The sequence below is a fragment of the Ixodes scapularis genome, unplaced genomic scaffold (assembly GCF_016920785.2).
Source record: "Ixodes scapularis isolate PalLabHiFi unplaced genomic scaffold, ASM1692078v2 PGA_scaffold6__148_contigs__length_123643588, whole genome shotgun sequence".
Taxonomy (NCBI): Eukaryota; Metazoa; Arthropoda; class Arachnida; order Ixodida; family Ixodidae; genus Ixodes; species Ixodes scapularis.
In genome coordinates, this window is record NW_024609881.1 from 72,577,068 (window position 1) to 72,593,277 (window position 16,210).

The 16,210-nt window shown below is 45.8% G+C and overlaps 1 protein-coding gene across 1 annotated transcript in view; it reads left to right on the top strand.

Moving 5' to 3' along the window:
- Positions 1-9,874, top strand: part of LOC115317780 — a 32,185-nt gene extending 22,311 nt beyond the window's left edge. Inside the window, exons 2-5 of the mRNA XM_040215556.1 lie at positions 630-799; positions 876-952; positions 3,988-4,074; positions 9,690-9,874. Of these exons, the coding sequence (XP_040071490.1) occupies positions 630-799; positions 876-952; positions 3,988-4,074; positions 9,690-9,874 (519 nt within the window). The remainder of the gene's footprint in view (positions 1-629; positions 800-875; positions 953-3,987; positions 4,075-9,689) is intronic.
- Positions 9,875-16,210: the final 6,336 nt, after the last annotated feature.

Here is a 16,210-nt window from a genome sequence, read left to right on the forward strand (position 1 = left end):
CGGAGAGTCTCCAACAGCTGGATCGAAATCAAATGGTCTATGGATCGCGTTTGCGATAAGAGCTGCGAGGAAGTTTTCGAGAGCGTTGATCGTCTCTCTGCCTTTCCGCCTGCTTTCCTTTTAGCCACGCGAAAACGCGGCACATGCGCAATTGCGATTAAATTTCCGTCTCTAGAGTGCACTGAATATCATATCGAATATAAATACTAAGAATATATCCGTAATCTAAAATACTATTTTGGTTTACGGTATGAAAAGGTCGGTGTATTTGTTCTATAACACTTACCGCTGTGTATGCAGTGAAGTTTCGCAACCATTTTAATTTTCTTACTACTGCGTGACGAAGGTCGACGGAGTGAGGCAACCGTGTAGGATTACACTGTTTCGAAGTTCCTACACTCTACAATGGAGAAAAACGTAACCCTTTCAAGGCGCGCTTTCGTAATATAGACATTTACCTTGACGCTGTCTGCTTTTTTTCGTATTTCTAGGAGGATCACATTTCATTTTTACAACTTATATTTGTGAACATGTACCACCGCTATAGCAAAACATCAAGAAAGACCAATTGTATTCATGTAGAATAATAATAAATCGCACGTAACTGCCTCTAATTTTTGCCATTCCAGTTGTTGAAGACTCTCAACGACAAAGATACTTTTCGGAAAGACCGCAGATCTTCCAATGTAACTTGGCTGGTTGGAAAACCGACCACATGTTTGCGGATGCTGTGGAAGACAGAGGCGAACCTGTTTACCGCCAGCATCTTTTTGACCTACAGAGATGAAGAGAATAGAACGTAAGCTAACATTTAAGCTTCGACCCTAAATGAACCGTGACAATAACTTAACGGACTGTTGCTTGATTTTTTACAGGGCAATCCATTTACTATCCGTGAAAAGTGAATGCGAAGACACCTTAGAGTTTACGTTCCCTAATGTGACTTCAAAAGGTAAAACATCTTTCACTTTAACTTTCCCAGTTCAGTTTCGAATGCATTTTCTTCCCCTTCAGGCAGTTCTTTACTCTGGCCATAGGCCTATATAAGAACGTGATATATGAATTACCTCATATCTTTTATGGAGCTTTATCTTACCGCTTGTGCAATAACCCCCCCCCCCCCCTGGCCCTTTTGTACAAGGCATACGATGTCTGCAAAAAGTAATTTCCGACTTTTTTCATTGTCAAAGCAGTGAACTTTTTATGTGGACTCCAAAAGTACGGAAGGCGCATATACAACAATTTGTCGCTGCCCATATAAGGCAAAATGTATTTTTGAACACCGCAACCAACACTGCCTTGTGTCATGTATTAGTCATTGTTTCTAGCATTGAGCATTTGACGGGAACTGATTGCAAGAAAATCTGCTACGAACGCTCAGGAAGCAGTCGTGTCGAATGCTTGCAGAAAGTGCACAGTTAAAGTACTCTTGTCCATAAGTTATGACACAAACAACGGTGAATGCTGCCAGTTTCTCCGACCAATCAAATACCGCGTGCCCGTAATGCAACTTTAAGCCGGAGTCACACTGCTTATACATCGTACAAAATACAGTCTGCTAACAGATTTGAACGGGAGTCACCGCGAGATCCGTGCTTCGAATGCCTCATCATCACCATTTAATCGATAAATGAATCGATTTATTGATCTCGTTCGTTTTCATGCAAAATATTTTTAGAACGTCAAAATTAAATTTTTTTTGCCTTTGCTGGTAATGTTTTAAACGGCGCAATATGCAATTTTGATTATGAATCAAGCTCGACGTGTAGTTAAGAACAGTTAAAAACATTCACACTCACAGATTCTCACTTCAGCTGCATGATGCAAAGGGGTTCGTTGATATTTTCCGGCGCGAGTGACCTCCTTTCATTTTTCATTCATTCATTCATTCATTTATTGATACTGCCAGCCCATTGGGCTATTACAGGAGTGGGTATACAAAAATAAAAGATGAAAGTAACCACTATACAAAGAGTAATTAAACAAGACAATGGATTGCACAAGACCGCTTCATACGCTTAAACGCGCACAAGAAAAAGTTACAAAACTGAAAGCAGCATAGGTATTAACATTTCACAAGAAAGCAGAAACTTGGTCCGTATTTGTACGATTACGGCTTTTCACGACTGTCACATTCGAAAATATTATGTATACTTTCTAAAAAGGCATTCAGGGATGTTGACGAGACAGCAGAATCGGGCAGCATATTCCACTCTTTGATGGTTCTAGGGAAAAAACTGAAGTTAAAACAATCATTTCGTACAGATGGATTACGAATGAACATGCTACGGCGAGGCCTTGAGGATTCGTTCGTGCTGATTTCAAAGTAATCCGATTTGTTGATCTTTAAAAAGTTATGTATAATTTGGAAAAGGAATTGCAATCTTTCGTACTTGGTCCTCGATTCGAAAGTTGGGAGATTTGCGAGTTCACATAGTTTTGTAGGAGAAAATGCTTGGCCGAATTTGTTAAAGATGAACCTGGAAGTAAGTCGCTGAAGTTTTTCCAATTTATGGCAATTTGCTACAGTATGTGGATCCCATACAATTTTCGCGTACTCAATAATCGGTCTTACCAGAGCTGTATAAGTCAGGCTTCTTATTTCCGGAGTTGCACTAGTAAGGTTTCGCCTGAGGCACCATGGTGCTTTGTTGGCCTTAAGAAAGACTTTATCAATGTGGGTATTCCAACGTAGGTCTGGTGTAAATACTAACCTAGGTACTTATGCTATTTTACTCTTTTAAGTCCGACACCGTCAATGTGATAGTTGTATGCTAAAATATTTTTTTCTAGGTACTGACATGAAGACCGATTTTTCAAGATTTAACACCATCTGCCAATTATCACACCATTGTTGAATTTTTTGTAGATTACGATTTAGTTCGTCCTGGTCATCTGGAGTTTCTATTTTATGGTATATCACACAGTCATCTGCAAATAGTCTGATTGGAACTGTTATGACTTTATGCAGATCATTTATGAATATTAAAAACAAAAGGGGACCCAAAACACTCCCCTGGGGAACCCCTGAAGATACAGGTGAAAGGCTAGACTTGTGTCCTTTAACTTCTACAAACTGTTCTCTAGAGGAAAGATACGATGAAAACCACTGTGTGACGGCTGAATTTTTAAAAATGACGTCAATTTTCAGTAATACCTTAGAGTGCGACACTTTATCAAACGCTTTCGCGAAGTCCAAAAACACTACGTCAGTTTGACCGCGACAATTAATCGCATAAGAAAGGTCATGTATGGTTTCGATAAGTTGGGTTGTGGTGGAAAGTCCCTTCCGGAACAATAATTCATAATCTTCGAGATAATCCATTAAATGTTTAAATACGATATGTTCAAGCAGCTTCGAACATGTACTAAGAAGCGAAATGGGCCGATAGGTGCTTACGTCAGACACACTGCCACCATTGTGGATAGGAACCACTTTCGCGCGTATAGTCTCTGCGGCGCTTAATAAACACTCGCACGGCGTTAAAATGGCCGCGACAAGTGTTGCTTTCTGCACATCGTCTGGAGTTACAAATCTCGCTCCTACAGGTTACTTTAAGTAAGAATTTCTCCCAACGTTTTTCCTGCTCACAGGTGTACCCGTCCACGTTTGTTTGGTGAAAGCGTTTAATTTTTACCCTCTGTTGATTTGTTAATATCTTACCGATTAACCGGTTAAAAATTAACCACGATTAAAGCATTATTTGAATAGTCGGCTCACAGTGCAATAACAATCTTAACGTTGCACCAGAAGAGCATTACGAATATCAGAGGTCAAGTAGATCAAAATCACTGGTACCATATGACACCCATTAATTTGGAAGGGGCACGCGTACCCTGTGTATGTTATTGTAGATCTCAGACATAATACTATTTGCAAAGAATTCATCTGTCTTTTTAAACCAGTAAAACACCAGAAACAAACAAAAATCCAATCAGCAAGAGCTGTTCTAACCTTGTTTCCCGAAATACATTTCTCTTTTTCAGAGTTCAAGGACAGGAAGGTGAAATATAAGGTTCTGAGCACGAATTCTTCTTGTAGCATTTTAGAGAAACCAAAAGACAGATTAGGAAGTAAGTGTTTTATTCTATTTTGTGGTTTTTTATCGGTCACATCACATTACAACTCAGTAAGATTAGCAGGTAATGTCGAGCCAAATATTCCAACTAATCTCAAGCTTTCTTCATTAAGTTGTAATTGCCTAGAATTCTGTAAATTTCAGCGTTGCGCAGACATTTTGAATGCGTCTGTGCCAAAGAAAATCTTTTCCGTTAGTTAGCTGGGCCTCTAAACTAATTCTGCAACTATCAACTGTGGAGTCTACGTGAATTACCGTAGAAGACAAGAAACAGTGAAATGTACGGGATATATTTATCTGAAGTTATTCTACCATGTGTTGAATGTTCAAACGCACCTTGAATTGTAGGTGTCAGAAAAGGGGACCGAAAAGGGTAGCGCGTTAGGTTTTTATGTAACGTAGTAATCTACTCGTTACTTTTCCAAAACAGTACCGGTAACGTACATAAGTTAATTATTTGTAACAGGCAACGTAGTTACGTAACTTGTAACATCTTCCCAAGGCGTGAAAAGAATACACAAATATTTTCGTGTTTCTATATTTTTGTTATAGGCGCTAAGTAATTATTATTGCACTCATTCCACCTGCCTTCAAAACTTTACCAGTCTTTTCCCCGCGCAAAAAAGACCCGTTTTAGGAAAAACCCCACACCCTCGCCCTTTGTCTCAGTGTCAAAAAAGCTGTCGAAAAAAAAAAACGCTGTTACCGTCAATTTATGTTTAAAAAAACCCGCAAAAGTCACGTGCGTTACATTTATTGGTCACGGTAACGCGTTTCATTTATTTTGAGGTAGCGTATGTCTGTAACTCTTTTCTTTATTTTGCAAGTAGCGAGTAATGTATTTCGTCACTTTTTTTCGCTAACGCCTACAACACTGCCTGTAGTTAGCCTCGCGCGCGCTTGACAGAGCTTGAATGCGGCTCTACGTTTGACCAATTAAGACAGAGAAAAACAAACAAAACTACCAAAAAGAAAACCCTTTGCGTACAGAACAATAGGCTTTGGTCTATTGATCCTGCACACAAGGGGTACTGTTGATTCGAAGCACCGCAGCTGTGTTTTTGCCGACTTTTGTCCGCTCGACTTTTTAACCGCTTTGAAGGTACAATGAAAACGACCTGGGCCCGTTTGCGCCAAGCGGTAAGCGCGGCTAAAGTTAGCCGCAGTACCTAGGAGAGGGATTTTGAAATGACGTGACTGGCTCGGTATAGGGATGCGGGGAAACGTGGCGGTGCCCCGGTGATTGAGCGCCGCTCGCTTTAAAAGTAATATGTCGTTGTAGCTGCAATATCGGGCGCGTTAGTCAGCAACGAATGGTGCAGGAGGTTTTCGCTTTGCCTTACCTCACCTAAATCGCAAACATGAGCAATGACCTCGCCGCTATTTTTAGATAGTCTTTCGATTCTGGCCATTCCGGCCAAAGTCACCGCCATCTCGCCGGTGACTTTTACGAATCCTCTTATGCACCGTCTCGACGTTCTTCGTAGACACTCGAATCTCACAAAGACACCCAAGGACGTCCAAAAGGGAACGACCGAACGTCCCGGGTCGAGACCCATGTGGTTCCACCTTCCGAGCTGATGGCAGCGACGCGACGACAGTCGGCCCTTGGGTCATTAGGCGGTGGGGTGGTCTTTGTCGGTGTACATAATATACAAACCTGCTATCGCAAACTAATCGCCGAATTCAGAAACCTCACTCAAACTACACTCAAACTGAAGGGCCCCTTCACTTCCTCGAGGAAGGCGCGAGGGCCGGCGCTGGCCAATCGCGAGGACGGATCCGCCGTCGCGATTGGCCAGCGCCGGCCCTCGCGCCTTCCTCGAGGAAGTGAAGGGGCCTTTCAGTTTGAGTGTAGTTTGAGTGAGGTTTCTGAATACGGCGGTAAGGAATCAACTAACGATTTATCAGGTTTGTTCTTTAAACCGCTAATTCATACAAACAGGTGAATTTAAATTTATATTTCCTAACATTTTGAATACGGCAGTGCAACTACTATCGTTCGAATATCGGACTGTCCGGAAAGAATGAAGAGCGAAAAAGAAGAGCCTAGACCAGGGCTCTTCTTTCAAAAGTGGAAGACACTTCGCGCTTTCCACTTTTGCCCGCCCCCTCCTTTTCTATATCCTCTCCACGTTTAAGCTTGCCCCAACTTGGCTTTCCTCGCAGATTAGGAGAGGGGAGAGCTACCAGGATTATCTTTCCTCCAGAAAACCGAGGTTGTACGTCGGCCTTTAAGCGAAAGACAGGGTGCGGTTTATTAGTCTTGTGCTACTGCCACCTTACGTACAGTTGGACTGCTTTTTACTCGGATAGATTCAAAGTAGTCCGAGCCTTCGTTTACTGCTCTATACAAAAAAATCCCCCCCCCCCCCGCGGCTCTTGAAAGCTTTGTGGTTTTTAGAGTGCAGCTCTTAGGGGCCCGTTTCCGGCTTGAGCGGTGTCGCCGTCGGCGTTACCGCGAGGTCACGTGACCCCCCCAAGGAAACGTGACCTCCCAAGGCCACCTCAATGTCACATGACCCCCAAGGTCACGTGACCCCCCCCCGGAGCATAATCGAGAATGAGGGGAGGATGAGGAGGAGGAGGGGTCTACCCTCCCCTCAATACCCTTCCCTCCTCCTCCACCCCTCAGTACCCTTCCCTACTCATTCCTCCTCAAGAGCTGCGCTTTAATTCGGCATTACAGGGAGTTGTAAACGGCTTTGACTTTCTTTTAGAGCGCAGCTCTTAGGGGCCCGTTCGCGGCTTGAGGAGCGTTGGCGTCGGCGTCGCCGTTGGCGTCGCCGTCGGCGTAACCAAGGTCACCCCAAGGTCACGCGACCCCCCAAGGCCATCCCAAGGTCACGTGACCTCCAAGGTCACGTGACCCCCAGAGGTCACGTGAGCCCTCCCCCAGGGTCACGCGTGACCCCCAAGGTCACGTGACACCCAAAGTCACGTGTCCCCCCCCCCCCGAGGTCACGTGACCCCCCCGGTCACGTGACACCCCCGAGGTCACGTGACCACCCCCCAGGGTCACGTGACCCCCCCCCGCCGAGGTCACGTGACCTCCCCGATGACGTCATCGTCACTGATGACGTCACCGGCATCCGCATCGTCATCATCACTGATGACGTCATCAGTGACGTCACTGATGACGTCACCGGCATCCGCATCGTCATCGTCATCATCACTGATGACGTCATCAGTGACGTCACTGATGACGTCACCGGCATCCGCATCGTCATCGTCATCATCACTGATGCCGTCATCAATGAGTCACTGATGACGTCACCGGCATCCGCATCGTCATCGTCACCATCACTGATGACGTAATCAGTGACGTCACTGGTGACGTCACCGGCGTCCGCATCGTCATCGTCATCATCGCTGATGACGTCATCGGAGTCCGCATCGTCATCGTCACTGATGACGTCATCAGTGACGTCACTGATGACATCATCGGCATCGTCACGTGACCCCCCCAGGTCACTTCACCCCTTCCCCAGTACCCTTCCCTCCTCCTCCTCCTCAAGAGCAGCGCTCTAATTCGGTGTTACAGGGAGTTGTAAACGGCTTTCACTTTTTAGAGCGCAGCTCTTAGGGGCCCGTTCCCGGCTTGAGCGGCGTCGCCGTCGCCGTCGCCGTCGCCGTCGCCGTCGCCGTCGGCGTCGCCGTCGGCGTCGCCGTCGGCGTAACCGCGCGGTGCATTATGGGTAAATTTCCCCGCTAAATCTAGCGGAAAAAATTTCCCCGCTAAATCTAGCGGAAAAAATTTTCCCGCTAAATCTAGCGGAAAAATTTCCCCGTCAAATCTAGCGCAAACAATTTTCCCGCTAAATCTGGCGGAAAACTTTCCCCGCTAAATCTAGCGGAAAAAATTTCCCCGCTAAATCTAGCGGAAAAAATTTCCCCGCTAAATCTAGCGGAAAGATTTCCCCGTCAAATGTAGCGGAAAAATTTTCCCGCTAAATCTAGCGGAAAACTTTCCCCGCCAAATCCTAGCGGAAAAAATTTCCCCGCTAAATGTGGCGGAAAAAATTTCCCTGCTAAATCTAGCGGAAAACTTTCCCCGCTAAATCTAGCGGAAAAAATTTTCCCGCTAAATCTAGCGGAAAAATTTCCCCGCTAAATCTAGCGGAAAAAATTTTCCCGCTAAATCTAGCGGAAAAAATTTCCCCGCTAAATCTAGCGGAAAACTTTCCCCGCTAAATCTAGCGGAAAAAATTTCCTCGCTAAATCTAGCGGAAAACTTTTGGTCACGTGACCCGGGGGTCACGTGACCTGGGGTGTCACGTGACCCCCGTGACCTCCTCCTCCTCAAGAGCTGCGCTCCAATTCGGCGTTACAGGGAGTGGTAAACGACTTTCACTTTTTGGAAAGTGAAATGCGTTATTTTAAAAAGACACGATTTTTTCCTTAAAACATCCTCCTCTCCCAGCAACTCCGCGCGGACATTACCGAGCGCCGTCATTACCAAGCAAGTCTCTTCTGTTACAACGTAATGATATGCCGTTTGTGCACCATGCTGAGAGCTCCTAATAATATTGCAAGCAGATTTGGCCATGTTCATACTTGAGGATGGGAAGACGCGACCTGCTCTTAGACGCAGAACATTTAGATGAAAGATGCATGCAGGAGCGATTTTGGAGCATTGGCAGACAGTGATATTCTGCTCGAGTCCTTAGTGAAGCAGGTCCCCGAAAGCAGTCAGCTGTGCACACGCACTATTAATGCAAAAGCATTAACTGTCCTGTGGAGCAAGCTGACGTCATCAGTTTGAAGCGCGAAAACGGCACCTAGTTTCCCCGATCCTAAAGAAAAAAAGTAAAGGTGATGGATTTCGCCTTCGGTATCATTGGCTGGCGCGCGTCAACGGGGGCCGCTGCGCTTGTCCCTTTCCACCACCGCTCACCCCATGGCGCGGCGTGTCCATCACCGCGCCGTTAACCTGGAGCGTCCAAGGTCAGCGTGCCCAGGGGAGCATGCGCGCTGACCGGCGACGAAAGGTACGCGGCAGACGAAAAAGGAAGCGGACGAGCGGCCTTGCATGCTTTCGTATTCACAACTCATAAGAAGTGCTTAGGTGTACCTCGAGCTTTTTAACTTATTCTTAAATAGCTCTCTGAAAATATAATGTGGCAACGGCGGTGAAGCTTAACCGCCGTTAAGGGCGTGTCCCTATAACTAGGGTATAACTAGGGTACACAACGTTCTCAAACGGTACTATGTGTATGGGCCACTTTCATAAAGTGCCGCTACAGCTCACCACGTCATCGCGCTTGTGATCGCTAATTACTACCTCAACCTACGGTTCATAGTTGACGTCTGGTCCTGTTCAGGAGACGCTTTTTGACGTCAAAACAAAACGTCAGTTTTGGTTTCGTGAATTTTGTTTTTACGCGAAATAGAGTTTTATTTAAAAACTTGAGCAGATTGCTAGGTTCTACAATATCGGATAATACTCTTTTGTAAAAAATGTCTAAAAACGTCCTAATTTTCCTTTTTTGCGCCTAATTTTTAAAAATTTCAACTTTCCTTTCGGTGGAGTATTGTGCAAATTGATATGGACGTTGCAAAGTTTGCGAAAGAGCGCAGACAAGTGTAAGGCCTATTGTTTTGTTTCAGAGTGTGCGTACTGGGTCCTGAAAACAGGTGAAAATGGCAGGGTTGCAAACTGGTGCAAACCGCCCAAGAGTCGTGGGTGCGATGTAGAGATACACACCCTCCAAGAACCTCGGATATGCAAGCGAAAGCCCAAAACGATTCCAGCTGGGGTGTCTACACTTAAGGGGCAACGCCACCGTGCGTGACGTTTTGGTGCTTCTTTGACGGCTTATAACTTTCTTTCTATATATCTTACGATTATAAAAATACTATCAAAATAAAGAGCTGTCTTTCAACGATACTTTAATGTCTCAATAGGTCTCAATGTCTCAAAATACATAACGATACATAATGTCTCAATGTCTCAAAACGACCTCGGTGGCTTTATAGTGGTACTAATATTAAAACAAAACACAAAACATTAAATCGCCTCAGTGTCTCTGAGCCAACGCGCTGGCGCATGAATTAATATTTATCGGGTTTAAATATCGGCCGAGGCGGCCGCAATCCGACGGAGGCCAATCTGAGATTTCGGTTGCACGTCAAAAGATCTTCAGTTAATCAAAATGAACCCGCAATTTCTTTTTTTTTATTTTGCGAAACCCTAAGATATGAATATTTGCTTTGCTTTACCTTAGTTCGGAGCGCAGCCAACGCTACCGGCTGATGAAGTCACTGAAGCAGCGCCAAGAGCGCAAAATCAAGCAGTTCGTTCTCTTTCTGTGTCTGTGCGATCGCGCTAAACTAGAGCCACTAAATAAGCTACGCTTCATATACATCTTGGTGCTTAAAATGATGGTAGTCATTTTTCTGAAGCTTTATCTGAAATCACAGGAAACGCTTTTCCGTCCTCCACAAATGTATAAACAGTTCGCGACAAAGCAAAGCAATATCACGTGAGCTTCCTGACACCGAAACTTATGCTGAGGAAGTCGCACTTTTAAATCATGACGATCGGCAGTTGCGTTTGATTTGTTACCACCAAGATGGCGGCGCCACCAAAAATATCGGGGGAAAAGTGCCGATACTCTAAGCGTAGCACATTTGGTTTAGCTTACAGGCTAAACCAAGTGTGGTGGGGGATCGTCGGGCGAGTGTGTTGTGGCACCGCGGATCAGAGCACGTGAAGAAATGCTCGAGCGCGAGCTCCGTTCGAAGCACGGAGCTCTCGCTGTAGAACCTGTGGGGACTAAATTCCCTCGATGTGTTTGCGTTGGTTTTTCAAGTAACCTCAAATGGTGCCAGCGCACGAGGCCCGCCTCTCGAGCGGCCCTTGGGGGCATAGGCGTGCACAGGGTCCTCCAATAGGGGGGGGGGGGGGGGGCAAGTTTCACTGCAGCGCCCCCTCCCCCCCCCCCCCCCCTTCGTCTCACCGAGACCCTTACGCCGTAGGGGTTAGGTGTTCTAGTGTACCCTAGTAGGAGTGCACTAGAACACCATATTTTAACCGCGAAATATGACTTCCAAGTTTACTTCAGTGTCACCATAAAACTACCCTTGAGTTTACTTTCCCGCAGATTATTTGTAAGTCTAATTATTGCGGTTTACGAATGGAGCCCGGAGAATGATAAGGCTTGAAATATGTTTGAACCTAAACATTTAATCTGAGCTGTGACACCGAACATGAGGTAAGGCCACAAAACGTCATACTTTATTTTTACGTGTCATCGTATCCATATCTTCGTAGACCGCAGTAATTGCATTTGCGAGTGCTCTGCGTGAAAGTGGACTTACATGCGCTTTGAAGTATGGCAGAAATGAGAAGATGAGATAACTTTTACAACAACAAAAACGATTTATTGCCAAACAAAAGTGGAAACCCCCACGATAAAGAAACCACAGCTGTCACTCGTAGGGCACAAGCGCCATAACAAAACACAAAAGAAAATGAATCGCACGGGGGCTCAGACGATACACAATTTCAATTCACATGCGGTAGACTCTAAAAAAACATTCAACACAACAAAACAACAGGGCTGTTCCAAATGAAAACAGTAACACACAGTAAAATTAACTACATTATACAAACAAACTATTCAAGCTCAGCTGTGCAAAAATACTATTGGTGTGAGAGGCGAACCTTAGTTCGGACGGATTCGGTTGTAAAGCATCCTGTTTCGGCGTCAACCAATTAAGAATAAAGTAGAATTATGTGACATTGTAGGTTAATGCGATAGCATATCCTGCTAAATTAAGACACATTCATAACAAAAGTTTGCGCGTTTTAGTCGTAAAATGCTTTAAGATATTATCAAAACTGATGGATGCTGCTAGGTCCTGCTCACGGTGGAAGAAATACATTTAGGTGGTGACTCTGGCCGCTCTTCCCGCGGGGAGCGAGCGACCAGATCGTGTTCGGAACTAGCCTCGAACAAGGAGTATTCTCTGTTTCAGCTTATGATGAACCGCAGGAAAGGCTACAAGCGCGAGCTCCTTGCTCTGGGGCACATCCCGGCGGCACAAGCTCTCGTGCCTTAAAAGCAGCTGCCAACGCTATAGCTCGCGCTTCTAGCCTTCGCTGCGGTACAACATAGGGTGAAAGGAAGTGCAGTTGTTCCGTGCCGCCGCGGAGGGCGCTGAGGTGTGAGCACCGTTAAAGCCCCTTGATAAAAGCGTTTTTACAAGTACCGCCAACCATTGTTGTGGAAGGGCGCGAGACACGTGCCATGAACGGGTGCTCCGCCGCCATTCGCTTCCAAGGCCCGCTCATTTCAGTGCTGCGCCGCCATTTGCTTCCAAAGGCCGCTCGAGACATGGGCCTCGTGTAGTGATGCAAAACTATCGATAAATCGACTATCGATACTATCGATAGTTTTGGAAAAACTATCGATAGTGTCGCAGAACTATCGATAGTCGACTATCGCTAGTACTATCGATAGTTTTCCGATAGTAGGCTATCAATAGTACTATCGACAGTTTTTTTTACTACCGATAGTCAGATTTTTGGCGGCTATGGAGACTATCGATAGTACTATTGATAGTTTTGCACCACTACTAGAGCGAACACAGTTGCCACACCACCACTCGCCTGACCTTCCTCCTCTTTTCACCCAAACTCCCGTCTTCGTCATCACTGAAAGCGGAACCAAAGTTGGGATGGGAAGTTCTTGGGTTAGTTGGTGTCCGATTTGAAAAAAAAGCAAGAAAAAGAAAAAAAGGGAGCGACGCAAACGGCTAGTGTCGGAAATCTATCGATAGTAAACTGTCGACAGTACTATCGATAGATTTACGACTGTCGACTATCAATAGTTTTCCGATAGTCGATTAATGATATTTTTCCGATAGTCGACTATCGATAGTACTATCGATAGTTTTTCGATAGTCGACTGTCGATAGTACTATCGATAGTTTTTCGATAGTCGACTATCGATAGTACTATCAATAGTTTTTCGATAGTCGACTATCGATAGTACTATCGATAGTTTGTTTACTATCGATAGTCAGATTTCTGGCGGCTATCGATAGTTTTGCACCACTAGCCTCGTGCACTTGCGCATTTGACGCTACTTGCAAGACAAACGCAAACACGTCGAGGGGCTTTAAGCACCGTGGGTATGAAGTCTCTCCTCGGCGGCCACGGAGTCGGGGGCGTACCTTGCTCGCCTTTATCGCGGTGTGGTGGTGGTGTGCGGTCAGTGGCTGGCCTCATGTTTTGCTTTGGTGCTGTGTCAATCACCGGTGCCATTATCGTGCACGAAGATGAGCATTAACCCGAAGAAGAAGTTATGCTATAAGAATGGGAAAGACGTGCTTCATTCCCAACTGCAATTCGGGGTACTGGAACTGCGCAGAGCGAGTATCCTTGTTTAAAGCTCCATCGAATGATGCTCGCCTGTAGCATTGGCGTCGTGCGATCCCAAGGGCCGATCGCAAGTTACTACCTAGTCTCCTCACCTCGTTGACCAAGTGAAGACTGAGCTTGACAGTCTAATTTCTCTCGAAGACTGGGAATGCGAAGATGTCTGGACAAAAAAGGCTCATGAAATCAAGGCTGTGGACTGCATGCCATATTATGTAAAAATTAAAAAAAAAAAAAAAACTACACGCTGCCCTGGATGCCGATCCGCTTTCAGCATTGACGAAAACACTTCTACTAAAGCAGCACTGACAAACGTGAAGAACAGAGGAGGCCTTACACACCCCAACAAGAACCTTTTCCAGCTACTGAAGAAAGCGGAACAGTTCTTCGTGCAAAATAAAAGCCAGAAGACTGTCTACTAAGACACAATCGACAGTGTTCTTGACACATGCACAATAACGTTTCCATGCGCTGAACACAAAGAAGAAACAATTGCCCAGTTGCTCCACTACTACTTCAGCATGCAAATGCAACTACACTGTAAGCATATTACGATGAGTAGGAACAAACAAGCTCAAGAGATAAAGAATTCAGCAAAGCAGCGCTCGTCTTATTTTAAGGGCATGGGCGAGAAACACAGGATGTAGGAGATGGCGTTCTTTGGTAGTATGCAGTGAATTCAGCTTTAATGTACATTTTAAAGCCAAAATATTTGTCAGGAATGTTTTTTACCTGTAAGACGGGGTGACACCATATTGTGCGAGTATAAATGAAAAGTGATTTATGTCTTATAACCACTACTATTGTTTGACTTTCAGTCACTGTGTCATCATGCCAGTCAGTGTGTCATAATCCTGTGTCATCGTTTCAGTCACTATGTCATCATAAATAGGATTTTTTTTCTGCTCACAAGGTTTGTATCTTCCACAGTACAAGTTGACATTGTATGTATAAACCATTTGTAATACTAAAACCTTTATGCGGATGTAAAGAATTATTTAGGCCCCACTATGTAACATTATTATAATTTTTTTTAATAAGGCAGGAGCAGGGTGGGAAAGATCACCCGATCTCATATAAAGCCACGCAATGTGTGTAAACAATTTATGGAACTGTTACCAAACATGTTGTTTGACAAAACATTCGAGCATAACCCAGCTGTTTACTCTAAATTACTCTAAATTATTGAAAGCCCAGTAGATTATGCCGGGAAGTTTTATATTTATACGAGTATTTTTGTCACGTTGAGTAATCATCAAAATGTTCTAGTTTCAAAAAAAAAATGAAAGCCGTTTACAACTTCCTGTAACGCCGAATTAGAGCGCAGCTCTTGAGGAGGAGGAGGGAAGGGTACTGGGGGGTGGGTCAAGTGACCTCGGAGGGTGGGGGGTCACGTGACCTTGTGGGAGTCACGTGACCTTGGGGCGTCACGTGACGTCAAGGGGGGTCACGTGACCTGGGGCCACGTGACGATGCCGATGACGTCATCAGTGACGTCACTGATGACGCCTCCAGTGATGATGATGATGACGATGCGGATGCCGGTGACGTCATCAGTGATGATGACGATGACGATGGGGATGCCGGTGACGTCATCAGTGACGTCACTGATGACGTCATCAGTGGCGATGACGTCAACGGGGGCATCCCCCGGTCACGTGACCCCGGGGGGGGGGGTCACGTGACCTGGGTAACCATCGTGACCCTCGTGAGGGTAACCCTAGTAACCCTTGTGAGGGCAACTCTCGTGACCCTCGTGAGGGTAACTCTCGTGACCCTCGTGAGGGTAACTCTCGTGACCCTCGTGGGGGTAACTCTCATAACCCTCGTGATCCTCGTGAGGGTAACCCTCGTGAAGGTAACCCTTTTGAAGGTAACTAACCATCGTAACCCTCGCGAGGGTTACGAGGGTAAGTAACCGTCGTCAGGGTAACCCTCGTGAAGGTAACCCTTTTGAGGGTAACTAACCCTCGTAATCCTCGTGAGGGTTACGAGGGTAAGTAACCCTCGTGAGGGTAGCCCTCGTGAAGGTAACCCTTTTGAGGGTAACTAACCCTCGTAACCCTCGTGAGGGTTACGAGGGTAAGTAACCCTTGTGGCCCTTGTGATCCTCGTGAGGGTAACCCTCATGAGATTAGCCCTCGTAACCCTCGTAACCCTCACGAGGGTTACGAGGGTTGCGGTTACGCCGACGCCGACGCCAACGGCGACGCCGACGCCGCTCAAGCCGAGAACGGGCGCCTAAGAGCTGCGATCTAAAAAAGCAGGAACCGCACAGGGGAAACGCAATCACTGCCAGTGCGCCAGCATAAATCTATAATTTCACTACACAGTACACCTGGACCGAGTAAAGAATGCATAATTTTCTTCACAAGAGGGCAAGTTCGTCTGCTTCTTGTGCAGTTGGTAGCGGTGACGTCAGAACGCCGAGCCTTGATTGGCTGATCGCGACCCCCTATCTGAGCGTCGTCTGCTCCTTTGCAACGTCGTCTGCTCGCCACGTCGTCTGCGTCTGTCTTACCTTCCCTGCGACTTTCGAAAGTGCAGAAGCCAGGTTCACAAAACGACCTTACGCCAAAAAATATGCGTAAGACAAAACTCGAGAAGAAATTCGTATTCACGAAACGAAATTTTCGTAAGTTTTGCGCAGGTTACGACGAAATGCTACGACAGCTCCGAAGCTGTCTTAATCAAATCAGCATGGCCGACAGTGTCGCGGTCGCGACGACCAACGGACGTTTAT